Source organism: Sceloporus occidentalis, unplaced genomic scaffold (assembly GCF_023333645.1).
Source record: "Sceloporus occidentalis isolate IW3139 unplaced genomic scaffold, rSceOcc1.0.p SCAF_136, whole genome shotgun sequence".
Classification (NCBI taxonomy): domain Eukaryota; kingdom Metazoa; phylum Chordata; class Lepidosauria; order Squamata; family Phrynosomatidae; genus Sceloporus; species Sceloporus occidentalis.
Window position 1 is genome coordinate 408,380 of NW_028317116.1, and position 23,509 is coordinate 431,888.

Below are 23,509 nucleotides of genomic sequence, written 5' to 3' on the forward strand. Positions count from 1 at the left end.
TATATATATTTATTTTTTTATATGTAGTTTAAGGCTGAATGAGGTTCTATATTTTAAGGGATTCTCGTCCTGCAGGATCTGCCCGTTCTAAGATTATAGCCTTTATATATACGGATAGGAAAATAATAATAAAACAAAATATACTCTGACACAATGGTAAAACTATTAACTTGCAAGGTTGCGGTATAGAAAGCGAGATTTGTATCGAGAAAATGGCCTTTGGTGTTTGTAAAGGATTGTTAACCTTGGTTCACTCCTAGCATAAGCTAGTGCATTGTGTACCCCGGGTAGAGAAATGGTATGGTCCAAACTTTGATACTCAACCAGTATACCAATAGGCATGTGTCAGGGCCCTTATATATATATATAATATATATATATATATATATATATATATATATATATATATATATATATATATATATATATATATATATATAAAGAGGGAGCAATAGATTTCAGAATGTAGCAAAAAGATACTAATACTAGAATTCAATGTCAAACTTTAAAGTAACCACTGTTTTTTCGAGCAATTTGATACTTAATCTGCGTATTTTTTATTTGTTTTTGAATGTTTCAAACCCATTCATTTTCTACTTGCCACAATTCAGTAATAAGGCACATCCATATTGTAAGTTAAGACGTATTGCATATGTAGCTTGGATTTATTGTTAACCCTTTCTTTTTAATGTGTATCAGCTCGCGTGCCAATACCTGGCCTCCCTAAACGGCTATGCTTCCCTTCCCTATGACACATAGAATTTTCGGATATTCTACGACGACTCAGGTCACCCCTCCACCCCTTCCAGAACCTCAACCTATTCTGTCATCGGAGACTCTTTGCCTTTTTCCGGTAATTATTCCCATGACCAATGCGTCTGTGGCTTGCCCCGTGGTTTGTCCACACGGCTGGCTCCAGCTTCCACCTCTCCAGATGCTTCTGTGGGTTTTTTTTTTTTTTCCCCTGGCCCAAGCCGGTCTCTGGCTGTTAAACCCAAGGAACAAATAAGCATATCATGGCAAGGAGATGCTAACAGACGGTGGCGATAGGGCAAATAATTAAGGATTGGGGTGTGATGGTAACGTGTGGCCACAGGGGATGGAGGACCAGCGTCACTGTCCTTATGACATTTGTCTTGATTATTTTTGAGGTGATTAAGCGCTGTTAGTTTTCCAGTTTGAATCCTTGGAAAGGTTTTATGGTGTGGGCGGTTTTTGAGGTCCAGCAATGGCAGAATGGCTTTCTTTGTGCCTTGTGTATATTGGGCGGTTGATTTGTGGGTATGTTTATCCCACAATTTGTATGCCTTCCGTCGGACGTACTGAAGAAGCCGTGTTACATAGACAACACGCAAGCTGCTTTCCATGGTCAACAAGTCCAACCATTTTGGAGCACAGAGGTACTTTAGTCAAGGACATGGCTTCGCTGAGGTCACACTGGCCTTTATTCACCCAGATTTTCTCGCCTTCAAGGTTTCATCTCTAGGTTTAACCTTCGCTTCAGTATTAATGTGAACACAGACAGTCTAAATGGCGTATGGTCTCAATCCATCTAGAAAACCTGCTTAAAAGGTTTAAAAGCCAAATTAGTGCCTGTAAAACCTAAACGTTATCGCTGTAACATAGATGAATTTTGTTCAAGAAGTCGGCTCTTGAGATAAGAGCCCAACCTTAACCTTCTGGATGGTGTCCCAAACCTGTAGAGAAGTCTTTAAGGCGTCTACGATGCCATCGGGATAGTCATACATATGAAGAGGTGAATATTGGGGACATCCAATTAGGGGCCATTTTAGAGCAGGCACCCAAATTTTGACTTTAGTCCCTTTTAAGGTTTAGGAAAAAATTGTTCTTGAAAGGTATGTCAGGACACAGTTTCTCCTAAAGCCAGATCGAGAATTGTTTTGCGCGTAAACAAGTAGCTCATAGTTTAGAAGCAATACTGGAGTTATCAGCTTATTCTGAGATGCTTGGTTTCTAGAGGTGTCTAGAGCTATTTTAGGTTCTCACCTTGTTTTTCATCAATATATACACATTGTTTTTGAACTAATTCAATTTTCCAACCCATTTTATGCCATTGGGTTGGGATTGGAGACTAGCGCATGGATTGGCCTCTCTTACTGCATTTATAGGTTCTAGGTAAATGTTCTAGGTTCATCTACTTTCATTTATTCCCTTCCCTCATAAGATTGGCTGCATTTTGCTCTTCTGTAATGAAATTTTATAGTAATTTCAATTGTTTATAACTATAACTATAAATGCTCTGCTTGCCACAAAGCAGACATGGATATGGCATTCCCATGAAGAGTCAAAGAGCTATTTAAATGTTTCTGTACTGTTTTTATACGATGAAACACTCAATAGAATGATGACAGGCTCACTGAAAGGACTGTTAGTGGAACAGCACCTTTAAATTATCTACCCCCTGCTGGTATAGCTGCAAATATCAAAACCCATCTGTAAACGAGAGTAGAAGTCTCAAGAATTACAAATTATCGCTCAATGTATTCATAACTTTATATATAGAACATTTCTCAAATAAACTTCTATTATGTTACTTTATCAATTTGTTTTTTTATAATTGCATTCCTATTAAAGCAAAATGTATACATCCCTTCCCCTGGACATTACAATAAAGAGACCTATACAGTGAGAGTGTTCTATAGGTAGTAACTGTTTGGATGCCATGCAGTGGATAAATGGCCCTGTGCACTTATCGTGTTATCAAGAATTCTGACACAAATTACAATTTAAACAAAGCAAACCTTTCATATGTATGCTTATCAACACCACAGGTATAGAGTATATATACATGGCCCTTTATCACTCCCATCACTCCTGTGTCCCAATGGCCCTTTATCACTCCCATCACTCCTGTGTTCCAATGGCCCTTTATCACTCCCATCACTCCTGTGTCCCAATGGCCCTTTATCACTCCCATCACTCCTGTGTTCCAATGGCTCTTTATCACTCCCATCACTCCTGTGGTCCAATGGCCCTTTATCTCTCCCATCACTCCTGTGTTCCAATGGCCCTTTATCACTCCCATCACTCCTGTGTTCCAATGGCCCTTTATCACTCCCACCACTCCTGTGGTCCAATGGCCCTTTATCACTCCCATCACTCCCATCACTCCTGTGTTCCAATGGCCCTTTATCACTCCCACCACTCCTGTGTTCCAATGGCCCTTTATCACTCCCACCACTCCTGTGGTCCAATGGCCCTTTATCACTCCCATCACTCCTGTGGTCCAATGGCACGTTGTGTTCGCTGATCCAAGTTTAAGTTTAAAGGCTAATTGAATGTTAAAAAAAACCCTTTTGCAATAATGTTACAGCAAAAGATGACCCCAAACTTTTGAATGGTAGTGTGTGTGTGTGTGTGTGTGTGTATGTATATGTATGTATATATATATATATATATATATATATAATAAAATCATAAAGAATAGAAGTGCACTGGGAATTTTATTTACATGGCAAGATGCGAAGTAACTGTGATGTTACGTTACTGTATACACATGTGTACCCCTAACCACCGCGAGTAAATTAGTAGCCAGACAGAGAATTCCAGCAGTCAGCGTTATTTTTTTATAGGAGCCGGGCAGGGATGTATCCTTAGAGATGAATATAAAACAACACAAAAGTTAGGCGCCAGCAGTAAAATTTCCGAGGCCATGGCTACCTGGCTCCTGGGAATTGTCCAGCCCGGCACGTAGGTACACAAGGATCCTCTGTTCTTTTTATCAGTCTGGTGGAAATTGTTAAAAGCAATAATTTTATACTGAAACACCACGAGGAGGAGTGTTGGCAGCTCCGCTGTTTCACGGGACGGACAGGATGCGGTGACACGCGTGTGTGTGTGCGTGCGTGCGTGTGTGTGTCCTGCACACAACCCTCTCTATTGTTTGCCTGTGACAGCTCCGACACCTTTCACCTTCCTCGCCGCTACTGTAAACTTCTGGCTGCCGGCCTGGCCCATTAACCCTTTCAGCTCTCTGTGCCATATGGCTACGGTGATGCTTTAGCAGGAAGGTTTTGCGGGAACCAGCAGGCGTGTGTTTAAATTTGTATATTGCCGCTTATCTCACTATATCTTACTTTATTCCATAAGTCTAATGGGGAAGAATTTCTTCAACGTTGTCTGATTGATTTCACTATGCATGAGACAGGGCCAGCTCAGCTCACTGGCGTTGGCCCTTCACAAAGCATAGGTGTGTATTCACTAAACATTTGGAGGAAAGTGAACATCTCAACTCGTCGACTTTTCCTTTGCATGATGAAGATCTGACGCCGGCGAACTTCTCCTACGGAGATCGATGACCTGGTCCTTTATAAAACGTTACAGTGAGGAGGCTGAAAAATGATAGGAACGTAGAATCAGACCTTTTCAGCCCATCTAGTCGGCCCGTTCCCGATATAAACACTCAAACCCTGATCTCATCTTCAGGATATTCATGAGCCGTATGCCTATCCCATGCATAAATTCCCTCGCTGTATTAACCTCTACCACTTCTGCTGGGAGGCTGTCCCACTTATCGACCGCCTTCTCAATAAAGTTAAACTTCCTTACATTACGTCTAGGACGTGACCCTCCAGTTTTAGATTCTGATCTCTTGTTCTATATGTTCAAAATCAGAACCCCGGGAGCTGGGAGAGGGTCTCCGATCGGACGCACGGATTTCCACCATTCTCCCTGACCTGGATTATAGCGTGATCATAGAATGTGTGTTCAGTGTATGCATGTAATACAGGGACGGGATATAAACACGCATAAGATAGACGTACGGCTCCTGAATCTAAGACGAGACCAACGACTGATTATGGTTTGAGTCTTTACAGCAGGAGAAACGGGCGACTAGACGGGGGCCGAATGGGGCCGATCTGCCTTCTATGTTTCTAATGATTCAATGTCTGAACATCCAAAATCTTTTGAAAATCCAGCCCAAAAGAAGTCAACAAACAAGAGCGGCAGTAATATGACTTTGCATCTAATGTGTTCCGCATGATGTGCATTATAGTCGCAGTGTCTGGATTGTTGGTGCCGGAAGACAGGTCTAGATACGAGGCTGTGCAGGAAGGCAAAAAGTGTTATTTGTATCACGAGACCGGGTTTCGAGAAGGAGGAACAACATACAAAGCTGTTCACTAGAAACGGGAATAAAAACCTTAAAAGGGTATTTTTTTTACATAACCAGCAGTGGAAATCCATCAAGTTTTCTCCTTCAACGAGATAGTTTTAGTTTTATTTAAGTCTTTTTGGTGGCTTCACAAGGAAGAGCTGGGGCTCTCAGCATCTGCAAATGGTGAAATATACAGGTCAATATTGGCAACGTATACCTAGATCAGAACCTAGTCTGTAGCCAATGGCTGGCTGAGTGCCATGGGAGTTCCGCAGTAGATAACAGAGGTACACATTGACTGCTTGTTACTTTGATACTGCGTTATTATATCGAGTCTAGGGTTGGTGTCACCCCGAGGACACAGGCCCTTTAAACACTATGTATTGGTCTTTGTGGCACCAAGGTTGTCAATGACCCCATTTTGGTGGCTTTTCGTGCAGACTGCTCCTTGTAGCCCCCCCACCCGTCCCCGGTCTCGTCCTGCGCTGCTTACCTCGTTAAAGCACACAATTGCAGCCATTGTTTACGTCTCGCTAAACCTATCACTTCCCTGACAGGGGCTTTTCGCAGCCCCCCCCATATCCCTCTCTTGTGTTACCTGTGCTGCGGGTAACGCAAGGCGTCCTAAACGCCGCTCTGCAGTGAAAGGCAGCTCTGCGATTGGCAGCGATCCAGCCCAAACATCCCCGCGCCCCGCTACCGGGACATCAAGTGACATGAAGCAGGGCAACTTCAAAGACCTCCCCTCCCTCTCACGCGCACCCTTAATCCCGTACTATTTATTAGCTGACCCCGTGACCCTCGTAGAAATAGGACTTTTCCAGGATTTTGTTTGCCTTCTCATAATACGCCGTATTTTATGAATGTATTCAAGGCATAACGTTTTTTTTTTTTTCTTCCCCATTTCCCATTCAACGTGCGGAGTAAGTCTCTCGCTCTCTGCCGACAGGCGCCCTGTCCTCCCCACGTCTGCCTCTTTATCTGTCCCCTTCCAGAAGCTCGAGGTGTTTCTGCTTTCTGGGCTGAGGGTAATAAGGAGTCTGGATGGTACGACAGACAGACGCTTTCAGCTCGCTGCTAACCAGAGTTATTTTTGCATGAATACAGGGGAGTGTCTCACCTTTTATTATGTTTGTTTTTCTGTTTGTGCGTACGCGTGTATTTTTAGTTTTAAAAGGCGGAAAAAAAAAAAAGTGAAAAGTCCCCCTTCTTTACACAGGGCTTGCTCTCAGTCGGATTTTGATGGTAAGTCCCTGCGGACTCCCGAGAATCGGGTTTCTCAATAAAAAAAACAAAAAAAAACTGCGTCCCAGCCAGACTGGGGCGAAAGCCGATTCCAGTCTCCTAGGGCGCTCTCATCTCGAAGTATAAAGCCGCGGAGGGGATGCCCCCTGATAATCAGACGTAACAAAAAATATAGGATTCTTCCAGTTGCAGGATATCTCACATAACACATAAGCCCGTAAGAGGTTTTATAAGTCATTGCTTGGGCATCGAAAGAGTTAATCATCGTTGCTATATTGGATGAAATATAAGATAACCCAATATTCTTCAATTTTTGGAAATTAGCGTAATTTTTTTTGGCAAAACTGCACATTAATCGATTTAAAAGAAAAAAAATACTGGAAACCTCAGCTGCTGCAGAACCTTTGCAAAAATAGCAGTCGATCTAAATTAAAACAAATATTATAGAAACAATGATATTAGGGCAATAGAAATGTTAGAAAAGTCTATATATTATTGAGTCAACAAAACATTACTTTCGATAAGATGTGGCCAATCGTACCGTACAGAAAAAAAAAAAAAAAGGGGCAAAGATACGCATAAACTTCTAAGAATAATTATAAAAGTGTAGAATGTTACGTTTCGGGGACACCATAAGTGATGTATATGCACTCATAGGGTTAAATAATATCTTGGCATGTAGTAAAAGGACCTATGGGTCTTCTGGGAAGTCCAAGGTAGGTGACATGGATACAAAGATCTCATACGGTTGAGTGTTTGTTTTATTACCAGGGAAGTTATTCCTCCTGCCCCAGTAAACTCACCTCAATAAAAGGGATTATGAGTTGCAGGTGGGAGAAGACCTTTCTAAACAATCTGGTCTGATTTGGGCCAGCCCTTCCCAATATAAGGTTGACTAACGTTGGCTCTTGCCGTCCGATTGAAGTTGTCGGCACACAAAGTTCCAAAGGCACCCCATGCAACGTTCAACAGATATTCGTGAACATCCCGTCGTTGAAGCCACGCTGGAGGTATGAAGAACAAGGAAAGTAGTGAAGATTCCTTTCCAAAATCTCTCAAAGAACAAAGATGTAAGATTAGACTGGAAGTCACCAACGTCTCCAGAACATCATCTGAGGATCTGCAGGTCTCCTTCGACTCAGCTAGAAGCTGATGGCAACGTGGTGGAAGCCACCGCTGTCTGCGAAGAACATGAACCTTCTCTAGTGTTTGACAGAAAGCACCAGGATGATCCTGCAAGAGTTCTGGAAGAGCTTTTTGTGTCGAGATTAAATAAAAGTGGAAGATAAGAGCCTCTTTATGACGGGGGGGGGGGAGCAAATACTGCATTCCTCACCTAATTCCAAGGATCTAACAAGGTGACTCTGAGGCCATTACTTTTTTTTCACTACATTTTCCTTTAATATAAGGTTTTAGTTGGAAATCAAATAACCTTCAGTGCCAAAAATCTGCAACAATGCAGAATGTGACGGGGGGCGGGGGGGGGGGCAGTACAGCTTTGCCATGAGTTCTATTTTTGCATATTAATTGGGTTGAGAGACATAGATAATGTTGCAGTTTGCAGTAGCTCTCCCAGTTAAGCCAAACTATGATCCTTTTGACGGACTAACCCTCACTTTTGCGCCCATGCAAACAGACGCCTAATACAACTACCTGACCAGGCGTATGTGATTTACACATCTACGGTTACGCAGATTTTTGTATGATAAAATGTAGAAGTCTGTGAAGCTTAGAGGAGTCTGACTCTCCTCAGCTACCTTGGCCAGCATTAGACTATCTGGTTGTATACCTAGTATTGCTGTCGCCGAGCTAAACGCGCCCTAGTAGCCTTAGTCCCAGATGTTTCATGTCAGTCCTGACCATCGGGAACGCGTCCAAACTCTGCCAAGCCACAGTCAGCCGGAGACCTGAAATCCGAAATGTACATTTTTTTTTTTTCTGGAAGTGCAGGAAGTGGCATATTTTAAAGAGAAGACTCTCAATCCTCTCATTGTGATGGGGGTTCATGCCCTCCGGCTACCTTAGAAGGTCCTCTCTCTTCTTCTGCAAGATCCGATCGCTCGCAACCGAAATACCGACCTAAGAAAGGGATCCCCTTACCTTGCTCGTTTACCAGGCTTGACACGTTCCACCTTGGTCGTCGGCACCCGGTTTTTATCCGCAATAACCCGTTGCTGTGTTTTAAGGTCACATCATTGAAGCCCTGATCGTAAAGTTCAGCCTTTGGAATACGAGCTTTACAATTAACACCTTGGGTAACAGGGGGTTAACCGAAGCACTGCTCGGCCCCTAGGGATTCGTAGGGCTAACAGTTCTACGCACAGACAGAGATCTTAAGATCGGAAGAGTAAATATTCATGTGCATCTTGGAAAGAGGAATATCTCTTAGACCAATAAAGTTAAAGGAATGGACGGTTTTGGATAAAGTTACTCAAGGAAGCGAGGGCCCCAGACTGCTAATTTTTCACTTCCCATAGCGCGAAGTGCGGCGCTTTCTTCATTGCAAAGAAAAAGGGTTATCACGGGCTGTATTTGGAAAGTGGCCAAGCTCATGAGTGTCACTGACTGTTCCCCCTGGCACACAAGGCGGCTACACATTGTGTATGGCACTATATGGTCCGCGGCCAAGCGCTGCGTAACCTGGCCACTCCGCGCGGAAGATAAACACGTAGGCTCTGAAAGATTCCTTCATCGAGGCTCTCTGGATCGCAGCTCGCCAAAAACGACACCCTTTGGGAAGAAAAGCCAGTTTGTGATGCAGGTTATGGGGCCGTTTTGTATCCCCTTGGGCTTTCGTAAAACTCAGTGATGTGAAACCTCGGAAACACCTAAGGTTCCTATTAGTGGGAAAATGGCAAACTCTGATGGGGCGGGGGGTTGCGTTTCCTAATTTTCACCCCAGTTTTGCTGCCATTTACTCCGTATCTACCCCTTCCTTCCCAAATTATTTAAAGTGAAATCTCAACCTAGACCTATGAAGGCACATACATCTCCTTTAGAGTGTCTTTGTTTTCTTCCCCAAGTCCATGACCTTCTTCTGTTTAGTGTCACCGTTTTCATTATTTCTCTCCATCTTGGGCTTTCTTGTTCGGTTGCCGGATCACGGTGGCCGCGGCAGCTGCTCTGAAACTTTCTGAAATCACGTTTGCTATTCCTGGGTCCCGAGCTTTATAGAACATTGGGGTTTCAGACGACGTCTAAGCCTCGGCCTTTATCTCTCTATCACTTGTGTGCAAGCTTTTGTCGGACAGATATCATGGCTCCTGGTATCTGGATTTGGTTTGATTAGCGTTAATACTGCGGGGGAACATGTATAAATAGACGCCTTTCTCAATTTGTGTGAATGGAGATAACTCGTTACTACAACAGCTAAGTGGCCTCCAGTCTCCAATTGAATGAAACGAAACGTTAGGGTTGTTACAGATCACGTTGTTTTAAAAAAAACGTTAAAGGGGAACTTTCTCCACTACAACTTTTAGCGTAAGTAATTAATTTATTAAAAATAGATACAAGTTGTGCTTTTTTGTCTTAATCTGTGTTTTTCGTTTGGGAGATATTCAATTTAAAAGTTAACTTTATGGGAGCTGAGGTCAGCGGCAGTCTGTGGCAGAACCAGCATTATCTGGTCGATCTCCTGTCCTTAAATTCTCTTTCCTCTACTCATGGCTAAGGCTGCCAGAACCAATGTTCAACAATCAGCAACTTTACAATTGGGGAGATGTAACTTAATGGGGAGGAATAATCTCAGATCCTGGGCACAGAAGATATTTTTTGTTATAAATCTGTAAACATCGTAAGATTTTATTTAATGTCTAGAACAGTAAAACATGGGATTTGCTAAAAGTGACATCTGCTTTTAATCACCCAACCTTTTGGCCGTGGGCTTTAACAGATACGTTCTCTATTGATCAAGAGCTGGATGCATAGAAAAGGTTGAATGTCAACATTCATCATACATTTTTATTTTTTTTATTCCCAGGAACAATATTAACGCTCAATTATTCCACGACCAATAATAATTTTGTGGAAATAATTACACGGTAGTAAAAATAATATGTTCCTTAGTTAAACATTGTGGTAAAATCTATGTAGTGAACATATTATTAGTGGTGTGTAATAATCCCAATAATTGCTTTAAACATTTTCAGGAAGCCGTTGTATGTAAAAATAGCATGGAATGACATTCAATGAAATGTATAGCTAAAGTTGGTCCCTGTTCCTGGCTGGCTGGGGGTGACAAGAGCAGTTCTTCAGCAAGCACTAAGGATCCGTTAATATTTTACGAAATGAATCAGTTTTCTTGTTAATTATTTCAGCTTGAAGAACAGATTATTTTTCTCATTAACAAAATGTCTATTGACAAAATGCATAACCTTATATTTTTGCATGTTGAACTCCATCAGAACTTAGATTTCCAGTTCAGATTTTGTCACCCCCGGCCAAGCTATCCGATGACAGCACATGCTTACGATGGAGAGATGTATGGCATAGGTTCTTCCATAGATAACGTATCATTAAGACCGTAATACTGCAGTGGACAGAATAGGCATCGAGGTTTCAGCAGGAGGTTGGAGCTGTCGGTACCCAAAGCATCCGCGGTCCCTTCCAGATGGCTCTGGTTCCACTCGTTGGGCGCCAGCCTGTGACCTGAGTTGGAGTCCTTTCATTCTTTTAACCACTTCAGAGCGTCTGCCACCGTTTCATGCCCGTTGAAGTAGCTTGGCAAACTGAATTTGTTTTCTTGATATTCTTCCCCCTTTTCGGATAAATATAAAGTTGGGGAATTTTTAGACCTGGTAAAAAAGGTGCTCTTTGGGTCACTGGAAGCCACGTCCCTCCGTCTAGATAAATAATGCGCGACGTGGCTTCCAAGAAGCTTGCCGCAGCTTTTTTCTGACTACCCATCAGAAGTTGATACTTCAATATTCAAAATTGGTTTGGGGTAAATTCCAACCCACACCTATTCCTGACACGCTGACCATTTATAACTTAAACAAGCAACATTTGGACCGTTCAACATCCAAACCTTGTTGTTATACTGAAATTTGCAAACAAGAGATGTTACAATTCCCAGCACCCAGAGGGGGCCCTAGGAATAATTTGGCTTTAGTCATAATTGGTCTGTTCGGTGCTTCTAACCGTCTGGCCGCATTTTAATCTATTTGTAATTTAGGGCTTGCGGGTTTCGATCCATGACACCGATTTGTATAAACGTTTGGACGTGCTGTTTGAGCAGGATCGTAGTTTACAATGGCAGACGAGAAGCAGCCAGCCCATATAGTCTCCAATATACCGAAATAATCCAGACTTTCTTTTGTCCGTTAGCCTTGTGTAATGGCTACATTTTGTTCTATCAGCTTGATCACTTCTAGAAGAACAAAACTTTTAAATCATTTAATTTATAACCCTTTCGTGGTATATATATAATTATATATATAAATATATATTTATCAGTTTACATATTTAGGATTATGCCCAGTGTGATAAAACCATTATATTTTTTCTTCCCTTAAATTAACTCTTTAGTCGTTAACTATCCATATTTTGGTTTCAAAAAAAAAAAAGTTGAACATTATATCCAGTCTTTGGGACCCAAAGGTTTTCCGTACCCCAAATAGTTCTTTATTGAGGGCAGTATTCCAAGAAAGAATACTCGCTAACCTGAATGGGCCCGTAGGATCTATGAATCCAGGTGAGTAGGTCTGCTGGTATTGTTGGTTTTATGGACAGGGACCAGTAGAGGGTGCACAAGCCCAGTAACAGCCAGCTATAGCCAAACGTCCATGGGGTATTTATTCCGAGGACGTATTTACAAACAGCGTATTCAATAATCATTACAATCAGTCTTCACAGCAAATACGCGGACAGTTTGGTCTTTTATGGACAGAAAGTTCAGAACCTGTCTTTCTCGGAGCCCCATCTCCTCCAACTCAGCCAAGGATCCCGGGAAAGTTTTGTTTTTGACGTAATAGCCGGTTAATCAGGTTTATGGAATGGTAACCGAAACGTCATATTTCTCAGTGTTTTCGTTTTTTGATAATTACATGATTTTTAATAATTAGCTGGCTATGCTATGCGTTGGTTTGGGAGATATCAGCACGAGTAAACGAAGGAACCGGCAGGTCCATGACTCATTTTACAAGTAGGGTTTGATACAATGTAGCCATCAGTTGATCTGTCCTGAGCTACAATTGATGTTCACCCTCCCAAGTGACGTACGCCATTCTTCTCATATCGCTCAAAGCTGGTCGTCGCGGCCATCGTGTCTGAAGAATTCAGTCCTGTGGATACGTTCGCTCTGCAGCATGTGCTTAAAACCAAAATGAAAAGGATTTTGGTTCCACTAAACGTCGGGAAGGTGACTGTTCCCCTTAATTGTAAGTGTTCAGCGGTGAAGAGCGTTGAGTTGTATGCAAACCAGCAGTGCTGACAAATCACATGTTTAATGGCTATGTGTAAAGGTAAAGGCATTTAAACTATTTTAATTAGAAATTCCTTGCAAGTGATTCTTATAAAGGATAGAGGAGAAGTGGTATAATGAGAATGCATATTTTACATATGGTATCCCAGAATCCATCGCTGCAGTGGATCACCGGATCCCAAATCCTCTGGGGCTGCAATGCCCAAAGGTGCCCTTCCTTCCCGACCCAAAATGCCTTAAGGCGCCTCTGACTTGCTAGGTCCTTCAAGGGCAGGTTGGAACCAAAACTACAACCCTCTTCCATCACCACAAGGCCATATTGTAAGGGTTCTGGCTACATTGTTGCTTGCATTCATACATAGCTGTTTATCTGTCAACGATCTAATATTTTGATAAATAGAAAAACTGATAAAATCATGAGCACAAAAACAAAAAATAGTGCAATTGTGAGGGCAATTTAAGCCCAAGCCGATTGGCTGCCATTATAAAAATTGTCTTCCATCTGCCAGCCAAATGTCAGAGAGGCTCACTGAGGTTGGCCCCGCAGGATGATGTCCGGGACCTGAAATGTTTAATTTCACGGGCAACCCCCACCGCAGGTGCCTGACGCTCCTCTGTGTAGAGGTGCTGCTATGTTTAGCCCCGTTCAGCCCTCGCACGTTTCTTTCATAGTTCACCGATCACATAATCACCATTTAGCGGCTATGGCCCTCTGAACAGTTAAGTCTTGCGCAACCATCGTCTCTGCTGGAAAACACTCATTAAACTCGCAAACCTGTTTCATGAGTTAATCAATACATCGACAGCTCAAGCCTTGAAGAAGCTGCTTTTCACGCAGGTAGTGATGGTGTGTACAAGGTACACGGGTGCCAGCTGGCAAGAAGCAAGCCCTCGACGCCAATAGCGAAGTCTGCCAGCTCCCTCGGCTTTATGGGCAATCTAGGCTAAAGTCCACCTGCGCGCCCGACATTCTTCTGTCTGAGCAGCTGGTAGACTTGTGAATTAATATGTAATCCTTCAGTAGACGTCTTAAGTAACAGACCCGTTTCTCACTGAGCAAGGACTCGCGTGCATGGAGCAGAACGTATGGGACACGCTTCCCCATAAGTGCTCAAAAGCAGAGACTACGATAGCAGATGAGATCCTATCATCCCATCTAGTCTGTCCGAAAGTATCACTATTATTTTCGGGATAGGATTGTTACTTTTTTATACAGTGGATCGCTTTATATATTGTATGGTGTGATGCACCTCTTAATACTCCAACGCGGCCAAAAGTAACAATTTACCAGTAAGAGGGAACCCATCTCATAAAGTGCCGCATGGCTTCTGATGTAGATGGCGCGAAGCACGGCCTGGCAGGCGAGGAGTAGTTATTCTTAGCGATTGTCTCACCTGCAGAGGATAAAATAGCAGAGAACAGAGATTGATTTTAATGATGCAGAGAGATAACTGGAAGTAATGGGGGGGGGGCGAAGTGCCCAAAATATTCCACCCCCGCGGCCCAGCGGACACATTAGTAGAATATTGCACATTTAATGTGGGAAATGGAGAGGCAGAAGATGTCCTAGTGCTCGGAGAGGAGCTTGGATCCTTTTACCTGTCTGGAAGTGATGACCTGATGATGTTCGTTCGGTACCCCGTGTCTGGGGAGCAGCAGAAAGCCGGAGCAGACAGGTGGTGGGCTTTAGCGGTGGGTCGACGGCCATGACAGCTCCTAATTGCAGGATCAATACATCCCCTCCATGAACGAGCGACAAAGGGACAGATATCACTCAGCTGATCAGTGCAAACCTTTTAGTAATATTTAAAAAAATATATATATATTAGCACAGCCTGTTTGTTAAAAAACTAAATTTTTTTTTATTGTATTCCAGACGTTTTTTGTGAATTTCTTAGACCGGTCCTTACGTCCACAGAGCAAAAATATTAATTTTCAGTTTTGTGATAGACGACGGACACCGATCTGCTTGGAATTAAGACACAGACGTCACGGTGAAGAAACTAAGTGTCGTTTTTGGGTTTATCAGCTGTTACGTCTCCGGCTCGGCCTTGAATAGTTGTTTGTAACGTGCAGGGAGCCGGATGCCGCGTGCCCCCTCTGGGAGCGGCTGGCTGGGAATCCTACTTTTGGTACCCACACCTGTACCCCATCACCGGCTGACCCCCGTCAGAAGCCATGAGGAGGATGGCATCCAGTAATGTCTGTGGCAGGGGTCCCGTGTATAATGATAGCGTCCACCTAGGACACCACGGCCGCAGACCTCATACATGGCACAGCACGACGTGTTCTCCTTATCGTTATAATATAGAACCATAGAATAGGAATTATTCCGCCTGTCGGATCTGCGGTAAATGAACCCATCGTCACTTACTCCTTGGTCTTGTCTTATGTTCAGGAGGGTCTTGCGCCCCAACCCATGTGTCTTTAGATCCCCCCCCCCCCACACTGTGTTATCCTCCTCTACAGTCCAGTCTTCTCTACGAATATTATTAGACTCCTTTGATGATGTCATATTTACAAAATCTCAGCTCAGGATCGCTGCGTGAATACAATGTATCAGCGTTTTACTGTTCAGCCTGTTCTGGCTGCATGGATGTCATTGACTTGTTTAAAGGAATGTAATAAATCGTAATACATCCGCCTAAAAATGTTATCAAGGACATTGCCAGATAAAACATTTTCTACACGTTTAAGCCAAGATATTGGCATCTCGGGGAAGCTGTGATTTATTTGAGGCAGAGCCTGCATCTGTTACTTCGTCCCGAAGTTCTCTCCCTTCTTCTCCCGCGATCCTTTCAAAGGCTGCCTGAACCAATCAACAGCCATCAGCAACTTAGCGATAGAGGAGAGAGAACTTAACAGAGAGGGGGGGTAATCATGCAGGTCCTGAGAACATGAAGCCATGGTGGCTGCTTCTATGGTAAACACGCTACATGTGTTTCTCATGTATGTAGGATTTGCTGTAACGTGTAGCTCTCACTCTTCATGCATCTCAGGGGCACATAATTCAGTAAGCTCGATTGAACGTACTTATTTTATTCGTTTTCTCTTGTTATAGATGACGGAGAAGAGAAACCCAAGGAATGAGTTGGGATTCAGTGAGCATCTGCAGCAGCTGTACCGCGCTGTGACTACCCCGGAGCTAGAGCCGCATCCCGTGGGAGATGGTAAGATCCAGTGCAGTAACACGCAGAAAACTTTCTTATCTCTTATTCCATTAGAACAAGGTGAAGCTGTTCAGATCCCTCAAAGTTTTAATTTTAATTTATTTATTTGACTTTACTGAAAGGGTGGTAGATAAGTGGAACGACCTCCCTACAGAAGTCGTAGAGGAATATGGGATAGGCATATGGCTCAAGAATCAAAGATGAGTTCTAGGTTTCCAGACTTTAATATGATTTAATAGAACGCTATTTCCGAGCTCACGTAGTGAATTGTTTAAACCGTTCTTCACCCGACTCCCACCGTTGTGTATTTGCCAGGTGGAAGTCACAACGTCCCTCCGGTGATGGGATCGCTTGGGGAAGACACCAGTCAAGCTGCGGAGAGAGATCCTTCGCCAACCCGAGGAGAACCCGTCCGAGGAGCCGGCCAGACTGAGCCACAGGTGAGCCCATCTCGGTGGGGGAAGCTAGAAGCAGCAAAGTACCCCACACTGTAGCTTATTACCCACCAGGATCTGCGTGATAACTGGTATATTAGACCTTCATGCTTGTCAATAACGAACAACCTTATTATATTGGTATTGGAGCATATATTCTAAATCCCATTATGCTCAGCGAGTACATTATGAGCGCTTCAGTTGACCGGCACGTGCGTTGCCATGTTCTATGTTACCATATTATATGGCTGGCTGCTGGCCTTTGGCTTCTAGGTTTACGTTCCAGCCGCTCGTAGGAAAAAGCAAAGGCCGCTTCGGTTTCTAAAGGGAAATAGAGTCCATCCCGTCTTATTTTGGTGGATACGGCCGCCATACTTTTGCTCTGGCTTGCCGCGCGGAGACTTTACAGAAGACGCGGGGTTAATTTATTACCCTGACCTGTTCGTTTCCAATCCAATGCAATTAAACGCCCTTAAACCTGACAGCAGAGTCCTGGTCGGGACGCCGCTCTCCGTGTCCTTGGATGGGGCTCCGTATCTCCCCATTTGTGCTAAAGTTGTTTTTAAAGCATTTTTTGTAGTTCGTCTTCGCAAACAGAAACAGAAAGTGTCTAAAACGCGAATGTGGTGCAAAGTTTGAGCTGTGCTCTTATCACCATATCAACCAGTGGAACAAACTATCGGTTGCCATGGTAATAAGAACACATTTCAAAATTTACAGCAGAATCACTTTTTTTATACTGGATCCCAATATTTCTCTTGTTTCTGCGGGATATACAGAGAGGGTTAAATGTTAAAGTGCGCAGGTTCAGGCAGGGTGTAACTGTGTGACCGGGGACCTTGTACCAATACACCCCCTTTACTTTGTGTGAGATATTAAGGGTTAAGTGGCACGAAGGGGGGGGGCAGGGGCAGAGATCTCTTTTTCCCCCTCGTCTACAATCTCTATGGGGACCCAGAATTAAGATGTCCAGGCGATGGGGGGCCCCGGCTGTACCCCTTGTTACCCCTGTAGTTGTTCCAGTGTTGGGTGGCAACCAAGTTCCATCTATACATTGTGCCAAATCGCTACTAAATGTAGAGATAAAATTCTTGTACCAGACTTTTGGCGAGTGCAGGTAAAGGTGATATCTAAATACCCTTATTTATTATATTGTGTGTATATATATATATATATATATATATGTGTGTGTGTATGTATATATATATATATATATATGTGTGTGTATGTATATATATATATATATATATTATATTAAGGAGGGTGCCGCGTCTTTGAAGGTGATTATTTTTGCTCCGTGCGCTACTGATCAGCAGCACCTGGGGCACTCCGACCCGACCGCTGCTTTGATCTGCTGCCCGCTCCGGTCCCATGATCAACGCGGCTCGTCAGGTCGCCGCGCTCAGGGGAGGATGAGAGGCGAATAGGCAAACCTGCCTCAGATCCGGGCCGCGAACAGCGAAAGCAAAGCCGGCGCCGGCCACGCTTTGTGGGAACTTCCCTCCACCTCGGTTTTAAAGGGCAAAAAAAAAGTTTAAAAAAATACATTCTGCAGAAACCCTCCGACCCCCCCATGTGAAAATGTAAAGAGGCCGCGCAGCTATAGTATTCATTACAGGAGGTATGGTGGCTGGAGTGTCCCTTTAAATCAGATTTGGTGAAAGATTCGGTAAAAGAGGTTGTGCGTGGGGGGGGTTGAACAGATTTGTAATAAAAATCCAACTTTTATGCAAACAGAGCAGTTGTAAGAAATCTGTCTTTTTAACCCCCCAGCTGTTGTATAAGGGGGGCATGTTTTTAAGGCGCACTGCTCACCTCCGCTCACCTCCTGCCCGTTTCTGATAATTTCTCATCCATAATTCCAGTCGTTTTCATACACGTCAGCAATTTCATTCATCTTTCTGACGGAGAGACCAGCCCTGTTCACTCCTCCACGTTAATGTAAATATTAATCATTTTAATTCTTTCCCCAGGTGCCCCCGTCTCCTGCGAGACGACCCCCCGTGGCGGTGTCTAAACCCAAGAAGAAGAAGGCTAAGGGTCTCTTTACGTGACAATATCCTCCTTTCCATCTTGGGAGGAACATACGATTTTATTTCCGAGGGAGGACGTGCGCGGCCGCGAAACGTTAGACGCAGTAATATCGATACACTCCGGAGAGTCTCCGTTTTATAATCATGAAGAGTGCTGGCTGAGAGTGATAGCCCCGGAGTGTTTGGTTGAGGGCAGTTAATGCCCCCCCCTTACTTTAATGATTAAAATGTGAGATAATGACGCCATTTATCCAGACAAACTCTTATGGATGGATTTTAATTATATTCTGAGTCTGTAAGCTTTGTACATTGTGATACTATATTTAAAAGCAGGTAAAGATTTCTTGAATCTAATGTTTTTTCCAATAAATCTATTTTCGATGTAATACAATTCATGTCCCCAATTCCGCATGCCTCCCAGTTGTCCGTCTATCACTCTGTCCGGCCGAGCTCTACTTCTCTCTAGCTTTTTTGACAGAGGTAGCGCTCGTTGGGTCAACTGGATTCAGAAATCCAGCAAAGACGGGGTTAATGTTGCAAATGACTATTGTAGTTGAAACGGCTGATGGAATCTCTTCATAGACGTACAGAGGCCCTTTATTACTCCCATCACTCCTGTGTTCCAATGGCCCTTTATCACTCCCATCACACCTTTGTTCCAATGGCCCTTTATCACTCCCATCACTCCTGTGTTCCAATGGCCCATTATCACTCCCATCACTCCTGTGTTCCAATGGCCCTTTATCATTCCCATCACACCTTTGTTCCAATGGCCCTTTATCACTCTCATTACTCCTGTGTTCCAATGGCCCTTTATCACTCCCATCACTCCTGTGTTCCAATGGCCCATTATCACTCCCATCACTCCTGTGTTCCAATGGCCCTTTATCACTCCCATCACTCCTGTGTTCCAATGGCCCTTTATCACTCCCATCACTCCTGTGTTCCAATGGCCCTTTATCACTCCCATCACTCCTGTGTTCCAATCGCCCTTTATCACTCCCATCACTCCTGTGTTCCAATGGCACGTTATGTTCGCTGATCCAAGTTTAAGTTTAAAAGGCTAATTGATCGTTAGAAAACACTTTTGCAATAATGTTACAGCCGGAAATATCCTTGTTTTCCAAGTGACCCCAAACTTTTGAACTTTAGTGTAATATATATATATATATATATATAATTAATATGTTAATGTTAATATAGCGGCCACAAACTCAGCAGTCCGCGGCCCCCCCCCCCCTCTCCAGGTCATGGGTGTAGTGATTTCTAAATTTCTAATTACAGAAGGATCTGAGCGGCTGAAAGCACCGCGTTATAATTATGGCCGCTTGTCCCGTCTGCATGGAAAAATACATTCGTAAATATATACCTTTTTTTTATAAACCAACATCAATTTTTTAGAGCTGATAAAAATAAAAAGTACAGGAACCGAGCTCCTCTTGTTGCGCTCGTTGGGAACGGAAATCTATTTTTCAATTAACATGAAAAATTAACATCTTTTGAGATCAGCGAGGATCACGCGGAGCTGATTGTCCTAGAACAGTTCCGGGGAAAAAAACGTCATTCTTCGCTAATGTTTAAGAAAACTTTGGGATTATTCACCGAATCAGCACGATTATGAGAGTACGGCAGGCTGATCCGACCCTGCATAATGTATAGGTAAAGGGGAACTGCCGTCAGACTTTATATACTTTTGTTATTGTCCTGTGGAATGTATATATGTAATAATTGTCACAAACATCTCATAAATGGAAACATTGTCACAAATAGTAACATTGTCACGAAGTACGGCTAGGAAAGGAGACGATAACTCACATTTATAACGCATGTTGCGGGGTTCCCTACTGACAATATAGATGTAACACTTAAAATAATGTGGCCTTTTAGGTGGAGAAGGTCTCTTGAAAGTCATGTCACTGATTGAACTATACATTATACGGGGCCAGCTCAGCCCTTCCTTTTGAAGAGCAGAATTCTAAGGGCTGGAATGTTTATTGCTTACAGCAAAGAGACATATTAAATCAAAATGACATCACATTTAAGGTTAATGCCAGCGTCTGGAGACAGATATACACCACAGGTTGTATAAAAACATTTATAACATAAACCTCAAAGATGGAGAAATATAGTAAGAAGGGGAAGCGTGAATCCGTGTGTGAAGCGTGTGGGTCTGTGTGTACCGAGGGGCCCAGGGCAGTGTTTGGCTCTGCGTGGTGCAGTTTTGTGGGCTGTGAGGTGGAGCGTGCAGTGGTTAAAAAATTAAAAATGATGCAGTCGCCATAGCAACCAGTGGAATTTTCCTGTTGACTGTTTCACTTTTATCACAGAATTGTTTTTTATGCATAACCCCTGTAGTGTATTGTTCAAAACACCGACTGAATGACGAAAATAGTGCCAGTGGCCAGTGATGTGCGGGGCTGATCTGTCAGATACCGATCCAGATTCTACTTCAATTCTAGTTGTTGCCCCATAATGTAAAGTTTTCCGGCAGATGCATTTTAACCATTTGTATGATTCTCGCTCTGTTATCTGATCCCCGATCTACTAAACACCCCGACTCCTGATCATACCGCCTGTGGGAAACTAAAGAATGGCTCAGTCTTAACCACATAGTCAGACACTCTGACTAATAAAAGTCTATGGAGGAACGGACTTCATTAGCATTGCCATAAAGTGTCACCCAAAATATCACATGACTGACAGCAACGGCGGCTCCAGGTCTGCAGATAAAAGGGAGTTTATTGGAACAAAATGAGAAAAAATAGTTTTTTGTCAGCGACCGACATTACTATTAATTTATACAGAGCAGGATTTATTGTTCCAATAAAAATACTGTTTTTCTCATGGGTTAATATTTAAGGATTCTTGTTTATAAGGCTCCCAAGTATGCCTGACACCGTGCTGTTTGTATAGCAAATCTTTTGAAAAGTGGAAACATGCCGGTTGCCATAGTGATTGCCCCCATTGCAGCAGGCGTGTAACACGCATGTATCGGTTTATCTCCCTGCTGTTGGTTTTCATACAAGAACTTTAAACCTTTTGCTCTGTTTTTATGCCCGAAATGAATGAGAATAAGGGAAGAAATTCCTCTTCTCCCCGTGAAGTGTGCGGCACAAGCGATAGAATTCCTCGAGGACTGCGTGATTAACCCCTGAGGGTAGGAAGCGCAGAGCCTCCGAGTGACGTTTTAACCCCTGAGGTTAGGATGTTTTTTTTGGCAGGCCGCATTTAACTTTATACCAACAGGAAAGTTCGCCCCGGGTTGTAAATAGCGGCTTTACTGGCTTTCTGTTTAGTTTGCCCAATATTCCAATAATCCGGCCGTGCAGTAAGCAGCCCTCGCCGCTGCCCCACCCTGCTAATTTGTCACATTTTTTTATATCGAGTGGTTTTGGGGGAGCTGGGCTTGTTTAAAGGCCTCTTTGATTGGTTACGGAGTATTTTTAGAATGGGGATAACAAGGGCAGTGAATGAACAAGGCATTCGGAGAGTCAGTCTCGCTGCTGGCGGGACCCGGTGTCCCCATCTTTCCGGCTGCCCCCTCATTAGGGTGCCCCCTCCTCCCCTATCGGAGACGGCAGGGCTGGCACTCAAGGCATTGAAGACTGTATTATACAGCAGCACTAGAAAACAGGTCAAGGAGGGTTTTATTGGGGTTAAACCACACCGAATAATGAGCCATTTATTTACCTACGCCTTCTTAAACATTTATTGGCAAGGGGGTCCTACAATGTATCCAAGTGTAATGCGTTGATTGCCCCTGGCAAAGAAAGGGTTAATGTCACACAAGCTTTCCATTAAACGGTTCAATGGACATAACTAATCCAGTCAAGCAGAACCTCTCCATCTGTCAAATGGTTAATAAAAAAGCATTATTATTAATAATAATAATAATTATACGTGTTAAATGTTCTGTTTTCCAGCGTTAAACAATATTTTCAAAATTAAGTTAAAATCGGGTCAAATCATTGCTGTTTATTTATAAATAAATCAAATCACTTAATAAAATGATTACTATTATTATTATGATTATTATTATTAACACTCTTCCTGTGCCTGAGTAGAGAGTAAAGCATAGCATAGTATGCATAGTACATCTCTGGCACTGAATAGGTTAAATGTGTTTTCTGTTCATTGCCGGTTGGCTTCTGTTGTTCTCAAAGCATTTGGAATTAAATGAACTAAATCTCCTTTATATACAGAGGAGAAGGAACGTGGACGCCGCATTGGATACTAATAAGGTTTGCCACATTTTGCCACTTTAGGTTTATCCACAAATTGCTGGTGAGTAGAGATGTATATAAAAAACACACAATGCCCTTTGGGATCCATTTAACGAGAGTGTTGGTCACCTTAATACAAAATTGTAGCATGAAATCCTGATTCTTCTCCTACAGATTTACTTCTAGTTGCTGAGATTGATACAAACTGCTGGAACATCTAGCTGGGTTGCTCGGCGGCTGCTATAGCAGTAAATGGTCCTTTACGGGGGTCATGAGATCTTTCAGGATGACCAAAAGGTCACCAAAGTCCACGTCTCGGCTCAAAGAAAGCGGAGGAGAAATAGGACCAGAGGGAATTGCGTAAATCTGCCTATGAAACTATTAATGTTTTAAATTGATAAAAGTTACTTTTAGTTTTTAAACATTGAACTAATTGTAGAACTTTTCGAAGAAGCTGGTACTCGGATAGCTGGAGTAAGGAGACTCCAGATGGGCCTAGCTTCCTATTGGCTGGTGTCATTAAAATCATCCAACAGCCAATCAGGTCCCATAGATCTTGGCAACTTTTGAGTGCCATCCAGGACAAAGTAGGAGAATCTGGAAATTTGGTGATTTTAGTCCAAACTGGACCAACCAGCAGGAACATTCTGTAGATTCCTAAGATGATCACAAGAAGCTCTTTAATTTGTAGCAGAATGGCCAAATCTGCCTTTTTTGTACCAAATGAAACAAAGCACCTGATATAAACTTTAATCCCTCCACATTCAGATAGTTGTCGACGTATTGTGAGGTAGCCAGCCCCGTGTGTCTACAAATTAGGGAGCTGTCGGCCCCCGTGGCCTCTTAAGTGTTTTAAGGAGTAAA

General features: G+C 43.1%; 1 protein-coding gene across 1 annotated transcript in view; it reads left to right on the plus strand.

The window, feature by feature from the left end:
• The window catches only part of LOC149281259 (non-homologous end-joining factor 1-like), a 53,491-nt gene that overhangs the window by 24,316 nt on the left and 5,666 nt on the right, over nucleotides 1-23,509 (plus strand). The window contains exons 5-7 of the mRNA XM_089499469.1: nucleotides 15,847-15,955; nucleotides 16,271-16,395; nucleotides 18,363-18,439. Coding sequence (XP_089355595.1) covers nucleotides 15,847-15,955; nucleotides 16,271-16,395; nucleotides 18,363-18,439 — 311 coding nt within the window. The remainder of the gene's footprint in view (nucleotides 1-15,846; nucleotides 15,956-16,270; nucleotides 16,396-18,362; nucleotides 18,440-23,509) is intronic.